Here is a 23203-nt window from a genome sequence, read left to right on the forward strand (position 1 = left end):
TAAAGCATAAATTGGCATTTTAATTAAGGGAAAAAAATATTAATGCCCGAGACATCCTGTTTGTTTAAAAATATAAAGAAAAAAAGAAATTTGTACACCACGCTAGTTAATTAACTGAGTCTTCTTGGATGAGTCACCACCACCTCTTAACCCACCATTTATGAGATACCAGATAAATCATATATGAATTCAATTGGATTTTAAGAAGGGAAGATACCACAAACGAAGAATCATATACTTATTTATTATAAATCGTACTATATCCAGTGTACAATCCACATATTATAATAACTGGGCACTCACAGTGGAGTAGCCGTGTCAAATTTATCCTGGAACCCAAATGTGAGTAAATGCTAGTGTGTGTGGACAAAGCAATCTACCGAATGAAATCCCAACCGAATCAGGCGTAGTTGCAGCTCAGGGCAGATTTAGCTTCCTCTTATTTTTCAGCCTCAAGCGACGAGATCTCAATGCAGGCCTCAAGCAGACTTATCCAATGGAATATGAAAAAATAATTTAAGAAAAAACTTTCCACTACTATACATGGAAGAATCAATAATCAAAATTTCTCAAATCCGATTGGAACACTAATTGCGGACGCAGCATGACAATAGTTTGTTGCTATCTCATCCCAATGCAGGCGAGAGCCCAGTGGGCGGTCTTCAGGATCTATACTCGATCCCTGCACACTGTTAAGCACAAACCAGTATTTAGAAGTAGGATGTAACGCCGTAGTGAATCTTATCTGGGGAAACAAATAATGGTGTGAATCCAAGAATGGTGACAGAATTCATATTCAAAACTTTCTGTAAGATCAATTAGATTATGAACTTTCTTTCTATCAGATAGAGTGGATTGCTTAACTAAAGAAGGGTGCCAACTTTAAGTAAGGTATAACATTGTTAATGTGACTGCTCAATAAGAGATCATGCACCTCAAACGATACTCTACACTGAGGGCTAACATGCTCCAAAGCTTACTCAAGAAAATATAGCATACCTCAAAGTAGTTACTTCTTCGAAGCATACAGCTATCTGTGCAGATTAGGTTGTGGGCCGTGTCATCGTTGATAGACCTCGTCCTATGGGAGTGATCCCTTGATGGGTCATATCAGGTTCGTCATCATAAGCTATTAATATGCAAATTAATAAAGTCAGAGGTAAATTGTAGATGATTAAATATTGGAATAATCATGATACAGATAGATATTAGAATTCAAAGATAAAGGAACATCCAAGAAAGAAGAGAGCTTAATAAAGAACGCAATGACAATATTCAGTAGAAGAGGCACTAAATAGTCAATCAATTAGGAGGTGTGACACAAACAATTGTCTAGTTTCTCTTCACAAATATCCCATTATGATACCGGCAAATGAGGATATCCTATAGTGTTGCAAAACTGGGGCCAACTCCGATTGATTTCATTTGGCAAAAAATTCAATTGTTTCAAGAGTACTGGAGTTAAAATGAAATTCACTTTGTTATGTTACATTTTCCTACTTTAACTTTGATTATAAGTAAGAATGTAACCAAATAAGGGCTAAGTGGGAAATGAATTCAATCCAATCCTACCTCAAATATCAGATTATTTTTTACTTTCTTAAATCCATCCAAATCCACCAAAATCAATTGAAATCCATAACTTGATGGTTTGAAACAGACAACTTGAGATAACTTGAAGACTAATTAAACGAATTCTAGGGTTTCCAGCGGTTTAAGAGTTCCATACTAAAGCTAAAGAACAAAATTTCTGATGGTTTTGCTTTACCCAGCATCTAGCTGACAAATATTTGGCATTTGAGAGATTTTTCTACTATGACCAATGTCATGGAATGCATTTGGGGGTGCATAGAGGCTAGTAGGCTTATGCCACTTAGTGGGCAGCAAATGCCATGGTTGTTGCTCTTTGAGCTTAAAGGAGGGCTTCTGTAACATAAGCATACATTACTAAGTGAAAAACATATCCAGTAGCAACTTAATTATGCAACAAAACAAGCTTTAGTTGGATTGTGCTCGTAACAAGAGGTAGAAGTTCATTTTTTTCTCATTTTTACTGGGTAACAAAAATTTCCACAACTCTCAGTCAGCTATCTTCGCCTGATACAAGTGAAAAGGAGCTGAATATTATCTATAATTTGGTTTGCCTATTCATATTTTAGTAAATGGATTCAGATCAGTACATTTGAATCCATGTCTGTGCAGTGTGATGCAGATAGGGCTTCATGTATCCAAATTTATACGTGTATATATGGATCATTAAGTAAATGCTAATACTCTAAGCCCATTCATTTCAGAAATAATTTTTTTCTTATTTTAGAATATAACTATGTATTCCAGAATATCAGCTAAACACCATTCATCAATATTACATCTTATACCACACACTAATCAAATTATTAATTTACCCTTGATATTTATCCCATCAATCTACTTTATATCAAATTAAATATTATTCATAATAATTTTATAAAAAAATAAAATATATTTTTTCTATCTTTATATCACATCAAAGATAATTATTACACTCTTATTCTAAAATACAAGTGAATACAAAAATAATTATTCTTAGAATAAAGACCTCGTTTTAGGAATAACAGAGAGAAATATTTGTTTTAAAATTTACCTTATTCCTGAAGTAAACAAGGCCTAATATTTGACAATAGAATTTTCTTAATATAAAACCATAATTTATAACTGATAGCTGATCCTTAACCATAGTACATTAAGCAAAAACTACGACAAACTCTACTCTCTGTTTGACATTGTTACAGAAAGAAAACATTATAAAAATTGATTTCCCACTATCCAGATCCTATTAGGCCCATCTTCACTCCTATAGCCTCGATAGGACTTAGGTACAAGTGTACAACAAAGACAATTGCCAATTATAACTTGTAGCAGAGATTGAAATAGTTGAATTTAATAGAGGAACTACTTGTATCAGACACAAATCATTAGCTAAGCAGGTCTTACCTAGCGTGTCTTCACCTGCTTGGGCTCCAGCAACACCAACACATGCAAACAAGGAAGAATCGTCTACTCTCAAATGTTCATATGCAAGGTAAATATCCTCAATAGTAGCAATTTCATACAACATAGTCAAGTCTTTGATGCATGAAATATCCTGAATTCAATAGAGAACATTATCAAATTACAAATGGTAAGTGAGAAGGATCAGAAGAAAACAATGTTAAATAACAGTACGGTAAAGCATGATGCACATTAGAAATGCTTGCATATAATCTATTTCACCAATTAGAAGAGATAAAATAACAGATTCATTTGACATTAGAAAATGGATCTCATGAGATATTGTTGATTGATATCGCTTGATTCCATAAGAAATGGACAAAAGCAATGCATAGACCTATTCTTTTCTGCATGAGTTGAGAAGTTGGAAAATCAACCCTGATGGTGTTTTACAATGAAGTATTCAAAGCACAAGCATAAGACAAAATTTGAAATAAAGGTTCTAAGAGAAGACTTAAGTTAACAAAGATGGATGTTATAGTACCGGAAAATATTATGAAGACATATCATATAAATTGTATGATGCATTACAGTGAGCGACTCTGTTCAGATATACTGGATTCTCGATAAGACTAAATATGTGAATAACCATCCTAAATTTGATGAGAAGAAACAGGAAATACTATTTGAGTATTTCTTCTTTAAATATGGTAGAAAAATCTCGCAAACAAAGCAATAAGAAATTGGTATGAGACCTTTCTTGGGACAGATGAAGCCTGCAGGTGATCTAACAATCCTAGCCAGTAAGCATTCGATTTGGTTTCAGCCTCATGTCTCATCAATAGTGTTCTCTTTGCCTGCACCAGTAATGAATTTGTTAACATGAAATACTAAATATAGATCCAAAATTGAAGTTACTGAAGGATCAGTACAGATAAACATTTTACTCATAGATGGTTCTAGCTTCTAAGAAAACAGTTCCATGTGTATCCCAAGGAATGAAAAAGACACGGCAGGTAAAAAGATCACTAAGCTTGGTGCTCCTAAAAAAGCACACAAGGATCACATCTAAGTTACCTTGACCGGAAAGAAGCCCATCAATCAAGGAAGTTATTACTTCACAATCCAACAACTGGCGACTCAAATTTTTATAAAACTTATTTGCTGAAACTAACAAACTATCTAGTTTCTGCCATTCCACTGCTGGTTCAGTGGTTTCACTTCCTCTCTTTTTTAAAATATCCAACAAATTCAGAAACAAACTAAATGGCAACAAAAATTCAGAAAATAGAAAAAAGTTCAGGAAATCAAATAGCACAATATTATAGCTCATATCACATGATGAAATAGTAAAAGAAAACTGTGAACACTAGTGCAGAAATGATAACGGGAGAGTTCTCTGTATAAAAAAGCATTAGAAATATTGCATTAATGAGCAATTTGGGTCTATGGGAAACAAGATAGTGAATCCTATTCTCAGCCTCTTTGGCCTTAGGGAACTAAGTAGAGCAAAGCAACAAAAATGGGAATATATATACTAGGGATCAACATACATCTTTGTGTGCTTATATTTTATCTTGAACTTTTACTATAATTTTCTAGAACTATACTCTGAGAGTAATGGGGATACTATCGGGTTATCTACAAATCTATTTGACCTGAAATCTAGCTCGAAATTTAAGTTTTTGACTATTTTAAGTTTGCCCCTAATATTAATTCATTTTGAAACTTAAATGCGAGATTAGGTTTGTTTGTAAACCACATACCCAGTCAGCGACTTCAATAAGTCGCTAGCTCAGTTATCAACTTATATGAAAATTCTAAATCCAAAAGAATCACCAAGATTTCTCCCTTAGACTTGGCAATTTTTTCAGGATTTGGATTTTCTATATAACTTATTGATCCCGACAGCGATTTATATTTATAAGTCATTGATTGGGTCAACGGTTTAAAAGCACACATAATCGCGTATTTAAGTTTTAAAGTGTACTAAACACATAAAATAAATATTTAGGAGGGCTAATTTGGTCAAAAACTCCTTGAAATTTGATTGAACTTAGAAAATCATTGGGATAAGCCCAACCCCACTCAAAATCGGTTTACAAGCTCATTGTTCACCACCAAAACCAATTTACTTGCTGCTTTGAGGAACTTATCAGATTAGGTGCAGCTGAAAATTTAAAGTATGTGGGTGAGTCAACAGTATAACCAAGAACACCAAGTTACTCTAACTCTCACTGTTTATACAATGAATTAGATTCTCACGTATAATGGCAGGTCATGTCATGACCTTTAAAGCATAACAATACAAAGTAATAGCCAAGAATTTCACTAACCCGGTCCAGCTCCCTTTGCACAATTCTGCTATTATGTAAACCTCTAAGAACACTCTTGCATGCATCAACAGCTTTGAATACCTAAAGCCAAAACAAAAGGTGATACTGTAAAATTTTGGAGTACAACAGAATACATTGTTTATTTGAAGAGATTGGCAAGGTGAGACTACCTTGCTTGGAGTTGAAGTTACTGATATCACATACCAACCAAGGTTTAGCCTATTAAAAAGGCTTAATTCAAAAGATACATCATATGTTAGTCCTAAAGAATCTCTAACCGTTGTAAAGAGCCTGCAAAGACAAGAACACAAGATGTGATATACTAATGCTATCTGGAAAAAGAAGATACTAATGAATGCGAATAAAAGGAAGCTATCTCCATGTCAGTAAGAAGTCATCTCCACTAACAATTCTCCTATTATGAATTGCTTGATGATAAGATTTTAGAGTTTAACATAATGGAGGACATAAAGGGAGAATTTTCATACTTGGATTGGCACTAGGTTCACGTGTTGTGGCAACTTCAAGAATGATTTCAAGTTTTTTCAACAATAAAGATGCCCTAGAACACATAATGATCTACCGGTCATATAGACATAAAGGCCCGTCTGACAATTTATGTTATCAGGACGTCGCCCTAATAAATTGGTTTGATATGTGCAAATTTGAGAGCAGAGATGAGACATATTTTTAAGCTTGTCGGTAGAAGTAGATAAATTTGAAGTTCAGGTGAAAATTGGTCCCACTGAAAGAGGAACCACATTGTAATTCTTCCGACTATCATTAGCCTAAAGACATAGTCTTTATTTTATATGTCCAAACACCACAACATTTATGATACATGAACATATAGTAGAAACTTACAAACATAAGAGGTTCCAGCTAGATATCAATAAATGAGCACATAAAGGATAAAAGTTCTTCATCAATACATTTTATAGTAGAAGAAACATTGATCAGATTAATACGCTATAGTTCTGCACACTTTTCTGGGTACATGAACTCAAAGGCTACATAATCTAGTTGAACACATATTGTTACTTGGGTTGTTTTGAAGTTAACAGAAAAGGCACTCTACCTAGAATTTATGATCTCGGCCAGCAAACTCAGTGTAATGCCAAAGAAAAGAGGATGACTCCGAATACTCTGCAGGTCTTTTCCTTCCAGGGGCATTAACGTCCCTTGCTCAGGCTGTTCATCTGCAATGGATCATCCATTAACTTTGATCAGAATCTCTACTCGAGTAAATAAATACATCTAAAATAGCTACTTTCTTAAAGTTTTACATAGAGAATTCAGAGTAAACTTGTCAGTAGTGACCTGAACATAACAAACCACAACTAAACTCCATAACATTAAGAGCAGCACAGATCAGATTGCTAATAATCAATGAAACAAGGAAGATGACAATTATCAGATCTTATGATCTAAAAAGTTATACTCATTCTGCCGTCACGCTTTAGAGTTTAGACACTGCTTCTGCAGCATGCTCTCAAAATTTAAATCCTCCATGGAGCCAAACCTTCTAAATCTTGAAAATGTAATTCTACTCCTATGCATTTCATGAACTTGTTTTATCAACGCCACAGATGTAAACTGGATAATGGAGTAAGGAAAGGGGCAAGGACTTGGCAGCAACCATGTCAATCTCTCCACTTCCCTCAGCTACAGGCCAATTCGCATAAAAATGGATAGAACTTATTCAAGGTTTGATCTCATGATTTTTTCAATTAAAACTAATTACTATACTTTAGGGGTGAGAATGCCAACTTCGTTGCACCCAAAACCTTCAGGCTACTTCTTTTCTTTTGAAAAGAAAGGCACCATGTTAAAATGCAAATATGTAAACATCAAATTGTTGTTTACCATTTATAGTTGAGTTCTTGATTAAATCAAAAAGGTCCTGGCCATCAACAGTGAATCCCCAACGATTTGGTGCTGGGCCAGCAATATATGCACAAGCTCTTTCATCAGTATCCTTCAGGAATACCTGCCAGCGAACATGTTAATCCTCACATAATATTAATTATTAACTTAAACCATCTTAACCCTTAAAGCATAGAAAAAAAAACTAGCAAGTAGAATGTGCTAATTAATTGCTTTTATAAGGTGCAAGCAGAAAAACTCAAGGTTCAAACTTCAAAGTTCCGGTTCAGTTCTAACACCTAGATAAAGCAGAAAATTTGCACTGAAACAGATTGGTTTAAGCTAATAACAGTTTGAAAGCAAGGTAAAAATCTAATAATCTTACTGGTTTAGGCCTTAAACAATACCAGTTTTAAGTTTTGAATAAGTTTCCACTAGAATTTTTCCGACTCAGGCAAAACTTCAAACTATGGATAAACTTGATTAACTATAAACTTCTGCATTTTCTTACCATCAGTACACAGTAATACATGAAGCTAAATGATCTTTTGAACTCTTGCATATAATTAAGAATTTAAGATCAATATATATAACCATATAAAACAGCAAGATTCATTTCAGCAAGCAGCAGGAAATAAGAAAATAGCTTCCCTTTATAATCATTCCGATAAAGAAAGCATACCGCATTATTACTAGCTACCAATCAACTGTTGAAGGGCTAGCTACCAATCAACTGTTGAAGGGTCAACAACATTTGCAAAGAAAAAAAATTCCAAATTCTATTTATATGATATTACAAGAAGGTTAACATCAATCGCTCCAAATAGTGGGGAACAATATTTCTGTGAAAGATACTAAAAATGTTCTCTTGCTAGGTTGAGGCATTAAAGTAAATATAAAGTAATCTACACAGGCTCCAAATATGAGAGAAAATGAGAGGGAGTTTGCCACTTGATCCATAAAATTACCACTTATATAGTTATATTAGCGATGTCAAGCTTCAGAATCTTTGCCTACTCAATTAATAAGATATGGCATGAGTCTGCTCTAGAACAACAACAAACCATGACTTTTCTACTGAAGAAAATATTTTTTAAAATATTACTAAAACATGATGGGAAATCATACTTGCTGGAAATGCAGGTCGGATGGAAATGGTCTAAAGGTGATTGGATCAATAATTTGGTTACTGGTAACATTTTTAGTGGCTCTGACTGTTCCAAGATAATCAAGAATGCAAGACTCGATGTCATCCTCAGTGAAATCCCCAACGACGCTGACCTGATATTAATCATATGTTAGGGTAAAGAACAATACCGAAAGAAAGTAATGTCAAGTCTCATGGTCATATACAAATAAGAAATTCTGGACAGAAAATAAATAAAATAAATGGCAATGGCAAAAGCCTATTTAAGCAGAAGTGTCCTTAGACCTCCATGTTTTCACCAATAAACTGATCCATGACAGCATTCTTTACTGATTGAAGTGTCAACTTTTGCAATGATTGAGGTGTTGGCTCAATAAATCTCTCATCGTCATTCAACATGGCTCGCATAAGTTTATGAGCAGTTGATCGTTCTAAACTTTTGGGGATGGAACGGTAATATGACAAGTATAGTTGCTTTGCTCTATCAAATGCATCTTCTAGCCATACGCTGTGCTGCAAAAATAATAAGGATAAATTCAGATCAAGTTACCAACATTATAAAAGCATAATTAATAATTTCATTTTACAATAACCAAATTATGGGTTGATAATTTAATTTAGTAAAGTGCACCTACAAAGGAGAAAAAATGTCCCAGATTAAGGTTGAGTGAAAAATCAATGCATCTTCCAGAAAGGCAACAGTTGCAATCTTGAAGAGAAACAAAAACTAAATAAAACGACATTGCTGGATAGAAGCATATATCATATGATCCAGATGTGTAGTTCAATTTTCAAACTGTAGAAGTGTGACTTGGCATGATCAGTATAGAAAAAAGTTGCTGAGAGAGCCCAAAGAAGGAAAGTTTTGAACCTTACATATTAACTTGTATACTTAATCACAATCAGTGGATTAAATGGAACATGTTAATCCATTGAAACATTGAAAATGAAAGACAAGATAAACAATGTTAGAAGTACATCATTACCTCAAGCACCATATGAAAAAGTTGAAAGGCAGCACGCATCCCGTTGTCTCTTAAAGTAAATCTACACTCCATAGAGATGAACTCCTCGGTGGACTCCAAAGAGCAGTTTATCATGTTATTCACACAGAAAAGTTCTACCTGAACAAAGTAGGCACTATTGACTTCAACTGACTTACACAGATAAACAACATCATAAGTATTTCTTAGTAAGAATACTTGCATAAAAATAAAAAATAAAAACTCAAAAGAAGACATCTTCCAGGATGGTAATGTTCTCAACTATCCATTGCCTTTATCTGCATTGTTAAGCATAAAAAATGGTGCTTTGATTTACATAAATGAAACTGTTACTGCTGAATAAAACATGAAAAACTTCTGTAGATGTGCTTGGAAGTTTGCTAGCTGCTTTTGATAGGTTTTACTATTCACATGTTAAGGGTAGAAAAACATGCCAGTGCATCTATATGATGTAAACAATATACATAAGGATTCTCGTGCAGTGTACATACATCCACACGCTGCAACAGTGAGATACCAACACTGATACAACATATAGTCATTCACAGATACTTCTTTGTGGATAGCCAGTTTACTTTAATGTGTACAGCAGACCATTTATTCCTTTTTAGTTATCCTTTTCCTTATTGAATTGCATCTGTCAGGAACCCATAAATAAGACTTACGAGAAAAAAAAAAATGTACTCATACATTATGTAGAACTTGGACTCACTGATCAGTTTACAAAAAATTCAAGTTCATGGAATCAAACAATCTATGAATTTTTTTCTATAGTTGTATGTGCTGAAGTTATATGAATCACCAAAGCCACATACATAAATCTGTATTGCCATCTGTCTGTGCAATGATGTAACCATGGAAAGGCGGCAACAAAAGATATCCGATGCATCAGAATACATACCTGTTCCCTGGAAAATTTACCAACACAACCACCCTCACTTAGAGTACGAACACCAACAACAACAGCTCCCTTTGATTCGGATGATTCAGTAGCTCTCCCACCATTCACTATTAGCCGCATAACACCACCTCTAGCTTCATTTTTCGTGATCTACCATGAATAAAATGATTTACAAAAAAAATAACAAAAAGTTAGTGAGGATGCAGTAGAAGTGAAAAAGACTCATGCTTCATATATGGAACATTAACAGACAGATGGGCAACATCTATCTACAAGAACACAAGGAAGAAAGAAAGTACATAAATAAGATTTCCAATTAAGTTCCTAAAAAATCGACACCAAATGGGTGCTACATACTTCACAGTGTTCCCCATTTTTAGCATCATCATCATGCAACAACCTTGGTCTTGTTGTGCCCTACTCAATGTTGAGAAGGTTCCATAAGGCACACTTCTCTACTTAACCAAGATTATAACAGAAACTACCTTTGTTGAAGCAAAATAATAGCATACGAGAAGAAAAGGGCAGACAATGAAAGGAGAATAGAGAAGGAAAAGCTCAGAAGTAAAGATAGAGGGCATATGGATGACTTAGTGGAGGGAAAGAGAAGAATGAGAGGGGATTAGCCCAGCAAAAGACAAGGAAGGAAATGGTTTGTGTATGTCCTAGAGAAAGGAAAAAAAGATACTCTTACTAAGTCCCATACCATTGCAGTTATTAGTTGTGAATAACAGCAGCCACCAATTACTCAGGATCGAAAACTAAGTTATGGATGGTTAAACATTTTACTGAAATAAATTGTGAATCATATATATTTAAATCCAGTATTAAGTCAAATGAATTCAGACAACTAGGGAACCTTTTTTCTCATATTTCCCTAGCATCACCCCGTTGAAACAAAGAAACAGATTCAAAATGCTAATCTAAAATATTAAGGTAAAAGTACATGTCAAGTATTAATCTATGGGTATCAATCAAGTTGACAGGTCAATTAAGAATTAATTTTTCTCCTGAACCAATCTCCAAGCGTAACAAAAAGATTTATTAAGAATTGCACCTATCATGATCAGAAATTCAGAAAACCTACGGCCGGAGGAGTTGCGCGCAAGCATCTCATGCCCTTCTCCCTTGGATGAGAAAATCCTAACTATATCAGTCGTCAAGAGAGTAATGCTTACATCACAGGATGAGAAGTGCATAAGTTTACCAAAGCAGCAGGTTATTTCAAACAGTGAGTAGCTTAGGAGTGTTATGAAGAAGGAACAAAAAGTGTGTTAACCAGCAAAAAGATGAACTTTCTATAATACAAGAAAGCCATGTGTATTATGAAGAAGAAACCCATCAAGGAAAAGCCAACCATTATGCTACAAATGAGAACTAGCAACAAAGTACGAACAAAAGTACCTTGTAGTTTACAGGAATCCCATTAGATAGACGGCGTTGTGTGATCCCAGTTTCCTTATCAAATAATTTCGTCGCACTATTCTCCTTGGATAAAGGAACAAAAGATGGTTTACGTTGTGACCTCAATTCCTCCAGCTGGGATGAACTTACCAACACTTTTGGCACCTCAAGCTGCAGAAGTAAACAAAAACCAGTGAATACAGAAAACAGAACTTATGAAATTGTTTCTAGAAACAATTGCTGGCAAAGATATTCCATCATATTTCCAGTAGTAAAAAAATACACAGAATATGAAATAGATAAAAAGATGGTTCAAAATAGTCAACCTGCTATGCTCAGTACTCTGAGGAGCATTTTATATCAATGAAATATCTTACTAACAATTAGGCCAGACCTAGACTACAACAACTCATTAAGATATAAATTATACAGAATATTGCTTGAGCATTGATCAAATCAAAATAAAGGTACCACACCACTATGCACAAGAATGAAGGGGGCGACTTAATGCATGAGGCTCCCACCTATGAGGGGTCTACAGGGGAAAATATATGCAACCTTACCACCATCTATGACGATGGCATTTCCACTACTTTTCAAGACTTGAACTCATGACCTCTTGGATGCAAAGCGCAAGTTTTACTGTCACATTAAGTGAGACACTCACCGGTAATGTAGGAGAATGCAAGGAGGGGATAGATAAATCAACATTTATAAGCTATATCATTTAGAGTTTGCTTCGGTTTATCTCCTGGCTCTTATATAATCTTTTGGGACTTGAAGAAAGATTGCACATAAGCAGCCACATCATCTCTAACAGGATTCCAACATCTTTGATATTCTCTGATTTGGGTATTGAAGGCCCTATACCCTCCAGGAGTCTTGAATGACAACTTTTGCCATTTTATGGCTGGATAATCATACTGATAATATTTGATTTATATTAGTTGATTTAAAGAAATTATTATGAACTTGTACCTGTCTATGGGCATACCCTGGAAATTTAACAGGTTTGACTAAGCACAGAACCGTGGATCAAAAATCCACTCTTGTCAGTTGTATTTAATGCATCTACCAAAAAGCTCATGCTCTAGATTAAGGAATCTGCCTATACTGCCCTGTACCAGTCGGTACTTGATACATCTCACATTGGTAAGATATTGGTTTGTGACAAGAGAATAAAGAGCTGTATACAAAATAGGGTGTACCAAGGCATAACAATGTGTGCCTAGCATCATGAATCTGTCCACTAGACCTTGCTATTTTAGCTCCTTTCTTGAGGTATGATACACAAATGGTTTCTACTTTCGTGTAAATCTGTCAATCGCACTGAAATTTCTTTAGTGTATTATATAAAATAGTTTTACAAATAACACTTTATGTCAGAAAAATAAAATTGAAAGACACTAAACTAAGATTTCAAAACTCAAGATCAAGATAGGAATTAAACAATATGTACAGGCCGTATTGGCCACTCGTATCAATTTGGACTAATTTTTTTATTACGTAAAATTCTAAATATTATTAAAAATGCAGAAAATTTTCTAAAAATTTATGGAAAATTATTATAAAATAAGAAAATAATAATTACTCATAAGAAGCCTAAAAACTTAAAAAATAAAAAGTACTCAAAAAGAATTTAAGAATGAGAGAGTTAAAGAACCAAAAGAGAAAAAAAATCACTTTTCTACTTCTGTAGTGAGAAGAGAGAGAGAGAGAGTGGAAGAACCGAAAAGAAAAAATTATGCTACTTATGCAGTGAAGAAGAGAGAGGAGAGAACGGAAGAACCAAAAGAAATAAAAGAAAAAAACCACATTTTTCTACTTCTAAAGTGAAGAAGAAGAGAAGAGAGAGAGAGAGACGAAAAGAACAACAGTAACAAAAAATAGGAGAGAGAAAAAAAAAACCACACACTCGAGGTTGTCGAAGCTGGATCTATGTCGTCAAAGTTAGAAAAACATCGTCAAATAAGCACCGGCTTTGGTTTGGGCAAGAGAGAGAGAGAATGACAAAGACATCAATGCTGGATATCCCAGGGTCGGATGCAGGTCAGATCTGTTATGGATCTAACCCATTTGGCCCAAATCAGCCAATCCCGACTTGGATTGGGTATTGGTCAATTTGCCTGATATCAGGCTTGGATCGGGATTAGCCAATTTTGGATCCATGCAATAAACTGTTTGTTGTGCCAACTCTTAGTTTATATGACACAAATCCTGGAAATTATAGAAGCAAGTAAGATCCATTTAAGAACCATATGAAAGATCAAGGTCAGAGAACTGCTCGGTTCATCAATGTAGACCAAAGTATGAACCAAAGTACAACTAACTATACAATCATACCATAAACATGTTCATGTAAGCTTAAAACAGAAAGTCAAAGATTTTAGAATTAAAGATAAACTGCAACAATAAAACAAACTTCTAGTCAATAAAATAATAGTCAGTTAGTTGTGGCACAAAATAAAGAATAACATTCACCGTTCATAAAAACAGTCATATGCTGAAAGAGGAAAAACATCATAGAGTAGAGATATGATACAGGTCATGTTAATAAAAGAACACACCTCTGCCTCAGCATATATAGGTTCCTGTAAACCTGCTATTATAGCATCAGTGATTTCATGTGGATCTATCTCAAAATCAGCTTCCCCCACTCCATCAATGTGCATTTTCTTTGGAACACATGCAACAATAGCAGCAGGAAGTGGTGCCGTAGGTTTTCCAAAGTCAGCAATAAATTCTAATACTTCGGCACCAACAGAATTCACCTGCAAGAACATACGATAAGCATATCTTACTCAGGAGATACCATAGCACCACATGACTAAAATAAAATTCTACTCTAGTTATATAACATTTATAAAGAGAAGCATATGAGGCAGCGCATACTTCTTCAAGTGTAACTGTTTCAGCAACTGCAACCAAGCTCTCATGACCCTGTCTTTGATCCATAACAGTATGACCAAGTGCATCGCTCTCCATGATAAAATCCAAGTTATCAACTGATGGGACACTATCAATCATGGCAGCTAATTGTTCACTATCTTTTATTAATGCATCCATGTAACGAGTTAATTCCCCCATCGTAACACCAAACTCTTTAAGTCTGCGGACCTATATCAGGAATGAATAAGAATAGGAGGTCAGTGATGAAGAATATCCATAGAGTGAGAATAAGTAACCTTATAGCAAATTACTATTTATGAATTCATAACAGTTGGCAGATGGAAACTTAACCAAAGTACAGAGAGCCAGATAATACAATTATGTAAATTAAGCATAAAAGCTACTGCAGTGGAATCATTTCATATTAAGGAAAAGAAGAATAAGGACTTAGGTGATATTATGCACATATCCTGAGGATAAAGAGCTTTCGCAAAGAAAATGCCATTAAGAAGGTAGGAGATCAGTACAAATTACATAGGTGACTCAAGTTGAGAGCTGAATAGGACTTACTTGAGCCTCAGTATCATTGTATAATTTCATTTAATTTCTTAGAAAAGCAATACATCCCTATCTTCAATATTTCTTATTGAAATTCTTAACCATTCCATTTTAACTCCATGTTTTGTATTGTTGAAAAGTAATCACTTATACATATTGCATAATCAAAGAACCTCGAAACAAATTCATTTATGAATACAAATGTCTATGGAGTGTCAAGAATTAGATGCGCAGGTACATACTTCATGCACAGCAACTTTAATGGCACTCTGCCAATTTTTCGCTTCAGCTGTTACTGTAAGAGTAGTGACTGTACATCCTTCTCTTCCTGAATCACTATGATCCAACTCAATAGATGTAAATGGAGGATTTGAGCTCTGCAAGATTCAAAATGCGACCACATATAAAGCAGTGGAATATCTACCAAATGGTTAAAACAATCAACAAACCGAAGCATAATATATAGAAATCACAGAGATTCTGCATCAATCTCATTGGATGAAGCAGTTTTTTCTGACACCTAATTAATTGATGTCAGGAGATATACGTAGTTACATACAGATGAGACAGACATCCCAAGTTGATCATACCAATTTCTAACTTAAAATAGCTTATTGTGTTGTACACCACAAGTTCACGCACACTATTCATGTCATGTTCAGAGGCCAATAAAGTTTTAGGACTAGTTAGTGTGACAAATTGGGTTATCATGTTGATTGAATTAGAACACTATATGGCCCATTTATTATATAGGTTAGGGTCATGCCATGTAATCCATGTAGCAAATGTGCTGTTTTTTGTATCAAATAGCTAATACAATTACTGAGTACTAACCTTGTCATGTTCATGTTGGCGTTAGGTCTCATAATGGGTGATCAAGCTGGCACGAGCCTGTGCATATATCAGGTTATTTTTTTCACCATGAAGAATGCTTATTTGTATACTTGTTCCCTCCATATGAATGGTGTGTTGCCAGACGTAAAACATGTTCTTTTTCAGGTAGTTGTACAATCATTTAATATTCCAGTGATTATATTCCAACTTATAAAATTAAACCTTTCCAATCTGTCAGTTTGACATTGCAAATTTTCAGAGAAATACTCTAGCAGAAGCAAACAAGTAAAGCAAACAATGTAGCTAATAAAAATATCTAAAATGACAAAATGGAGACATGTAAATGGCAAGTTCATTTCTTGTACTAAATCTGGTTCGAATCATAATTCTCATACTTGTTGCTTTGCATATGTATCTATATTGTATGCTCAGATATTAAAATCACCTTATATCTTGTGTTGATCCGAAAATGCAAAGCTGACAAAAATATTCTCTTCATCAAGATGTTGCGTAAATCTCCATAAGTTCTGACCTTATTAACAGGAACCTGCTAGAAGGAACAACAGTGAGAAGAAACTCAATGTGCAACATAATAAAAGTCTAAATACAAAATGCAAACTATGAAAGTCTATTTAACAGAGCATACCCTCCACATATTCATTACTTTCAGACATAGGAATTGCAAGTACAACAACTTGTCTTACAATATTGAGTCAATACAAATTCAAAAACTCATTGGCAAGCTGTGGCATGTGCAATTTAATATATATCAGAATCAAACAAAAGAAGTTTCTAGTTTCTATAGCTCAAGCAAATATGTTCAATAACTGGAAAGACACCCAAAATTATCAAAAAAGGAAATGAGAAAAGAGTAAGGACTAGCTACAAGAAGAAAACACTAGCTGTCATAGTACAATAACTGAAACCAAATTACAAAAAAAAACTAACTAGCATGCATCCACGACTTCTGCATGATGTGAAGATCTTATAGAGGCAGATTCTCATGAACCTAGTGTCATTAAAGAATTCATTAGGGCAAATGAGGAAGTGGGAGCGATATTCGGCATAAAAGGCTATGCAACAGGCTATTCCATAACTCATAAACAGGAAGACAAAACTAGCCCAATCAGCACTGGATCGCATTTGGTAATCAGAATGAGGTTCACATCAAAAGCAAAAAGGGAAAGGAAGAAAGAAATTTTACATGTATTACTTGCACGCACAATCATGTTAAGCTATCAAATGTAGTGAGAATAGCTGGAACTGAGAATGGAGATTTAGAAAGCCAAATTTAGGCACTCACAAGGGACATAATATCCAAGAGTTCTATGTGTCTACAAGAACTGCCACAGTCAAGATGCTTAGAGACAAGGAGCAATGATACAAGTAGAAAATCCATTCTCAGTTTCCTTAAATAAAGAAACAACACACATCAATATGACTCAGATACTTACTAGGATACATAGTCAATGCTTTTGTAGAGAAGAGTTTACTCATTTAGGGTATTCACTAGTGATGATGACTCTTATAAGTTGAATTAGAAAGACAGTATTATTTTCTATTTCTGAGTTCTAACATGCCAATGCCAAAGCAATAGTATTTATATTGCTGTTGACCACTTGACCTATTAGGTATTGAAAAAAGCTTGAGCCCTTATTGTTTTTCACTCTAAAAATCACACATCACCAGTGATCAAACTACATGATCATGAAAAAAGTAATAACTTCGTACATCTGAAAAAGTATATTTCCACGTACCTTGCAGAACATGTTGATAGAAAAATTCTGAATCAACTCGTGTTGGAAAACTTCTGGAGGATCAGCTTTATGACCTAGTCCAGCGAGAGACCACTTATGTTCTACAGGAGGTCTAACTGCCTGTCTACCCTTTTCTGTGGGCTTTGCTTGATCTAAGGAGATAGATGATCTTTGACCACTTAGACTTCCAGTGAGCCCTCCTGGCAGCTTTGGGACAAGAAAATTTGCCATTGCACCAAAAGCGTTGGGAGCTTGTTGAGCAGTTGTTTCACTCTCTGCAAGTGTCCGTCCAAATACAGCCTACATGATAGTATAAATGGATCATATTTATTTTGTTTTCTTACATCACAATTACAGAACTATAATTTGGAATTCACCAATAGACATACCTCAATTTGGGCCACAGTTTTGGCAATGTTGTCGATATCTCCAACCAGGTACAAAGTAGCATTTGCCGGATAATACCAGCGTTCATGAAATTTTTGGATTTTATCTGGGTCCCATTTCTGAATTTGTTCTTCAAGTCCAATCGGGAATCTCTTGCTCAGATTGTTTTCTGAATGCAGATGTTGCAACAACTACTTGAAAGGAATTACAGTTATTCCATATAAGTCAACATGAAAACAAAATTTCATATGTATCTCCCATTGATTTATAAGAACTGATTATGTGATTAGCTAACTCTAGAATTACTTAGCTACCTGGCAATCAACACGATATTCTATTGTGTTCATCATCTGGAGTTCTGAAAGGATTGCCCGTCTCTCTTTCTCAACACGAGATGGGAGAAATTTAGGATAGAAAGCTATCTGCAGCCATGAGAAGTTACTAGTAAATGGTATATCCACAAAGAAAATTTATGAAAAACCTAATGAAGGATTCACTTGGTAACTTAATTCTAGGACATGAAGAAATCAAGGCTATCTTGCTTTAATTCTAGGACATGAACTATCATGACTAACAACTTAAAGGTATAATGCAACAAATTTATATGCAGAAACTTGGCACTCCTAATGAATCATTGGCCTTCTAATTTAAAACAAAAAATTCAACAACATTATTTTTTTTGTAAAAACTAAGGAAAGCAAAAGATGCCACATAACATATCCTTGAAAGCAGAAAATAAAGAGAATTAAGCCGTATTCTATTTTCAAAGCATTCATATTGAGGATATCCTCCTTCCTATGTGCTTGAGATAAGATCTAATAATATAGTTGTCTATATTTCTTTTAGCTTCCAACATTTAGGAAAGTGTTTTAGTCCATATGAAGGCAACTGCTATCTTTCAGGTTCATTGATTCAACCAAAAGAGTTTTTCTGAGGATACAAGAGCTTAAACATTTAACTCTAAATAACTAAAGCCACACCTTTAGAACAAAAACCTCAATATATATATATATATATATATATATATATATATATATAAAACATGTGAAACAACTGTTTCATAAGAGAAATAACATGTAGCTACATTACCTCGTTCAGCGTGTCCAGTACAAATGGGAGTAGATCTCCATCCGAATCCTGCCATAGTAACCCCATTAAGATTCAAAGTCCTTAACATCTAAGGAATTTTTTGCATCTGCCCATCAGCAAGCGTTATGAAAAGAAATATGACATGCAACATAGATAGTCAAAAATCATTTAGTCTTTCTACACGAAAATGAGTAAAAGCTCTGAATGTAAATCCATATTTACATCTTCCCCTCACATAAATATGAGCATCTTAGTTAAGCATTGTTGGAGATTTTCCGGTAGATTTTCACAACAATTAGGATAGACAGGAATATGAAAGTAAAGTTACAATATCTCCTGTGCATTTTATATGTTGCCCATTCGTACAAGCAGTTGTACCAAAAAGTTTCGCATCAATGAGTATTTCCATTTATAAATATGGAATGTCATGCCAGCCCAGGCCAATCCCTATCCCAAAGTTTTTCGTAGAAGTATCTCTATTATTAGTAACTTATTTAAAAAATCCTAAATGTCTACCTGATCAGTTCCAAAGGTAATTTTGGTAAGTACAATTATGCAAGTAAAAGTTAACTCAGTTTTAAATGATATAAATGCAAATTTCTATCAATCTCAAAAATACAGATATTTATTCTTTGGACATTGTTTCTACATATGCAAGCATAGATTGCAGTATTGCACAACCCTAGTCTATATATATCAGCAAGATTTTAGGGCAAAACGGAATGCACGACAATAGAAAATTAACCAACTATAAAAAATCAAACCTACCACTATTCATCTGCATCATCCAGTTCAAAATTCAACAAAAAGAAATAGCACGGATGGACAAGGGCATTAGAAAGAGTTGTTGATTACTTTAACATCTGGAAGATTTGTTGTGCTCCTCCAGAATCCAAACATTTGTAGAAGGGAAAGGAGGTTAGGAGGTGAAAATGAATAAGTTTTCCCTAACATCTGAAGTTTTCAATAGGTTTCCCTCTATATTTCTTACCATAATAGGCGAAGCCCCAAAACAAATATCAGTCTAGGTGCCTCAGAACTCTTAAAAGAAAAGTATTTGTAAACCTAAGCTTGCTAATTATCTCACAAAATGTTTCGTGCACAAGGGTAAGATTATCCATCTTTATCTATGAGGTCATGAAAATTTTGGCAGACAAAAGGACGTGTCTCAAAAGTTAAAATGTTAGTATAAAAATGTTTGCTAATAATTCCATCTTATGCACATAAAAAGTTGTTTCAGACTAACTAAACATTTCTTTAACAAAATATTGATGAAAGCTAGCTAGTGAACATTTGAATTGTAGAATGGCAATTCAAGTCAATGAAATAATTAAGAGTTCTAGAAGAGATTTTTTTTTTTTCTTATTTGAGTAGAATAGCCAATTTGCACTTCATGGAAGAAAAGAACCTTTGTACTAGTCGGAGAATGGATGTGAAATACTGTGTGATGAAAATCCGTGTATGCATTAGACCTCGCCCCTGTCCCGAGAAGTTTCTCACGCTTTTTACTTCCAAGAAATGCAACATGTTCAATCATATGTGCAATCCCCTGCTCATCTTCTAACTCATCAATTGATCCGACATGAATCTCCATATGTGCCTCAAATCTGTAAGTTCAAGAATTGTTATAACAACTAAAGTAATTCGAGAAATGTTATAACAACTATAGTGGTTGATTGTATATTAAAATGAAATTCTTTAAAACAATTGTGACCTACATAGTAAAAAAAAACTGAGAGACACGAATCTGAGTTCTAAATAAATTAGTAAGCATGACATTAGACTCGTAATGCTAAAATCAGAGTTGGGATATTGCAGTACAATTCATAGAGGTGTATGTATTAAAAATTATAATAAATTAATCACAACATTATATAATCTCATTTAATACCACATGACCAAAAATTGCATTTATAACATGATTGCAAGAGGAGAAGCATATCCAAATAAAAGCTCCAGAATTCTGATGCAAATCATGCAACAGATTAGGGCATATCCTACTAATACTAAAGTATCACTAAAAGAGATGCGAGGGGAAAACTTTTGTTTAACATGATTTTGAGGTCATTCGATATTCATAAATATAATAATTGGCAAAGAGAATAATTATTATAAAAAAAGTGCAACAGATGTCAAAAAGTTGATGACAAATAAAAGCTGCTTTCTTACCTGTTTCCAGGAACTTTATTTGGTAGAATAAGATAACGAAGACCATTTTTTAGCTGCCCTCGATGCAGCTTTGGATGTGAAGGAAGTGGAGAATTTAGAAACCTATCCACTTCTGCTTGTATGACTTCAGGATCCAAGAAAGTCGGGCCTTGTTTCTCAAGAATTGCTTCCGACCATGTTGTGCTTGCTGCATGTGGTTCCTCTGGACCTAACGCAGCACATGATATACAATTTGATTTCACCTGAAAAGAAACCAAGCTACAATTAACTTTGCAGCTCAAAATATTTCCACCACTACACACTATAGAAGTCTATTATGTTCATCTAAATGTAGTAGTCCCCATGATTAAGGCAGTATGGTCATAATTCAGTAAGAAATAAAATGCCTTCCAAGAACTACAACTTACAAGAATGGTACCTTGAAAGATGTCAAAAATTATAGCATTAGCAAATTAGTCATGAGTCATCATCATCTTTTGCTTAACAGTAACTACATGTAGGGCAAGCACCTAACTGATAATGATCCTAGTGATGGTGGCAGATGGAATTCAAGGAACACATTACCAGAAGTGGACTCATGATGGATATCATGGTCCGATACCCGGTAAAGGAAGCAGAATGAATAGGATTTTAACTTACACTCTTTCTGCCGGGAAGAAATTTCTGAAACCGGGAGCTTGATTTGTCTAGAAGAGCACCCGGTGCAGGTGTTCGAAGGTAACACCAGCGTCTCCGAAGGCTTCGAAAGCAAGAGAAACGTCCGATGTCTTCCTGACTAGTCCCAAAAGCTACTGTTCCATGAGAAAATTGCTTGGAAGAAGAGCACGGCCATGTGTTAGCTCGTACTCCTTCTTTCTCACCAACATGGAGCCACCTTCATTCAATTACAAACAAAGAGTTAGGGTTTCTCTCCCGACACATAAAGAAAAGGATTTCGTTACGAGTCATCAATAAAATGTCGGCGCTTATAAAATGAGAATCTCAAATGGGACCAAAGAACCTCCGGTTCAATTTCAACGAAACATAAAAACTGCCCAAAATTACACAGGTCAAGTAATTGTCACAGATTTCGAATTAATCCCTATGGTATCTTGGGCTTGCCCGTAGGAATTCTCCTACACTGCATTTGCCTAAACTGCAACCAAGAACGAAGCTGCTTCTACGGCAAGTCCCACTATTATCAAGAGGATCGATATCAGGCGGACATCTAATCGTACAAATTTGCTACTCATACAACCTTCCCATCTTTGAGATGAAGATTATATGTCAAATAAAGAAACGAGGAAAGAATCACGCTTGAATCCTATACGATGATTAATCGAAAGAACGCTGAAATGATCAATCCCCGACGGGAGCAGTTCTCGATCACAACATTTTAAGGAAGTTGACCACCTCTGCACCGGGGAAAGGGAGGGGCAGCGGCGGCGGCAGCGGAGGGAGGAGTCGAAGGCGACGGGCTTCAATCGAGGGATTCGGGAATAGCGGTGGTGGCGACGGTGGTCTTCTTCAACCTTGAGCCTCCTCGAGCAGCAAGGATAGGTAGGCGCTACGGCCGTGAGAGAATAGGACGAGGCCATCTCCCCAAGAGATGAGAGGGAGAGAAGCGAGGAAGGATAAAGTATGAAGACGGCCCCCCCTCCCTTCGCTCCTCTTTTACTTCCCTTTTCGTGCGGACTTAGTTTCTTATATGCGACTTGTGAAGGGGGTTTCTTGAAAAAGAAAAAGATCGAGAGATATTTTCTTTTTGGTGGGTTTTGTGCTGCAGATTAACTTGACTATGCGCCACTTGGATATGCGTGGCTGGGTTCCCGCACACGTGCGAAGGGGCCGATTTATAAATAAGACCTCACTTTGAGCATTTCATTTTAAACCCTGTAGTTTTACTATTTGCA

At 35.1% G+C, this 23203-nt stretch overlaps 1 protein-coding gene across 1 annotated transcript; it reads right to left on the reverse strand.

Annotated features, from left to right (window-relative positions):
- Nucleotides 1-214: 214 nt before the first annotated feature.
- Nucleotides 215-22968, reverse strand: LOC140772724 (stromal processing peptidase, chloroplastic). Its single transcript, XM_073114930.1, has 25 exons — nucleotides 22704-22968; nucleotides 21951-22185; nucleotides 21312-21553; nucleotides 20551-20749; nucleotides 19143-19190; nucleotides 18368-18475; nucleotides 18056-18244; nucleotides 17667-17966; nucleotides 16355-16456; nucleotides 15318-15452; nucleotides 14521-14745; nucleotides 14196-14399; nucleotides 11629-11799; nucleotides 10225-10374; nucleotides 9306-9443; nucleotides 8605-8832; nucleotides 8301-8453; nucleotides 7173-7296; nucleotides 6385-6505; nucleotides 5477-5597; nucleotides 5307-5387; nucleotides 3726-3827; nucleotides 2974-3124; nucleotides 1000-1129; nucleotides 215-689 (listed from the first exon to the last, which is right to left on the reverse strand). Exons 1-24 carry the CDS (start codon nucleotides 22886-22888, stop codon nucleotides 1044-1046), a joined length of 3798 nt encoding a protein of 1265 aa, XP_072971031.1. The 5' UTR covers nucleotides 22889-22968; the 3' UTR covers nucleotides 215-689; nucleotides 1000-1043.
- Between the last annotated feature and the right edge of the window lie 235 nt (nucleotides 22969-23203).

This window comes from Typha angustifolia, chromosome 12 (assembly GCF_048772165.1).
Source record: "Typha angustifolia cultivar Huaian chromosome 12, ASM4877216v1, whole genome shotgun sequence".
In the NCBI taxonomy this organism is placed as follows: Eukaryota; Viridiplantae; Streptophyta; class Magnoliopsida; order Poales; family Typhaceae; genus Typha; species Typha angustifolia.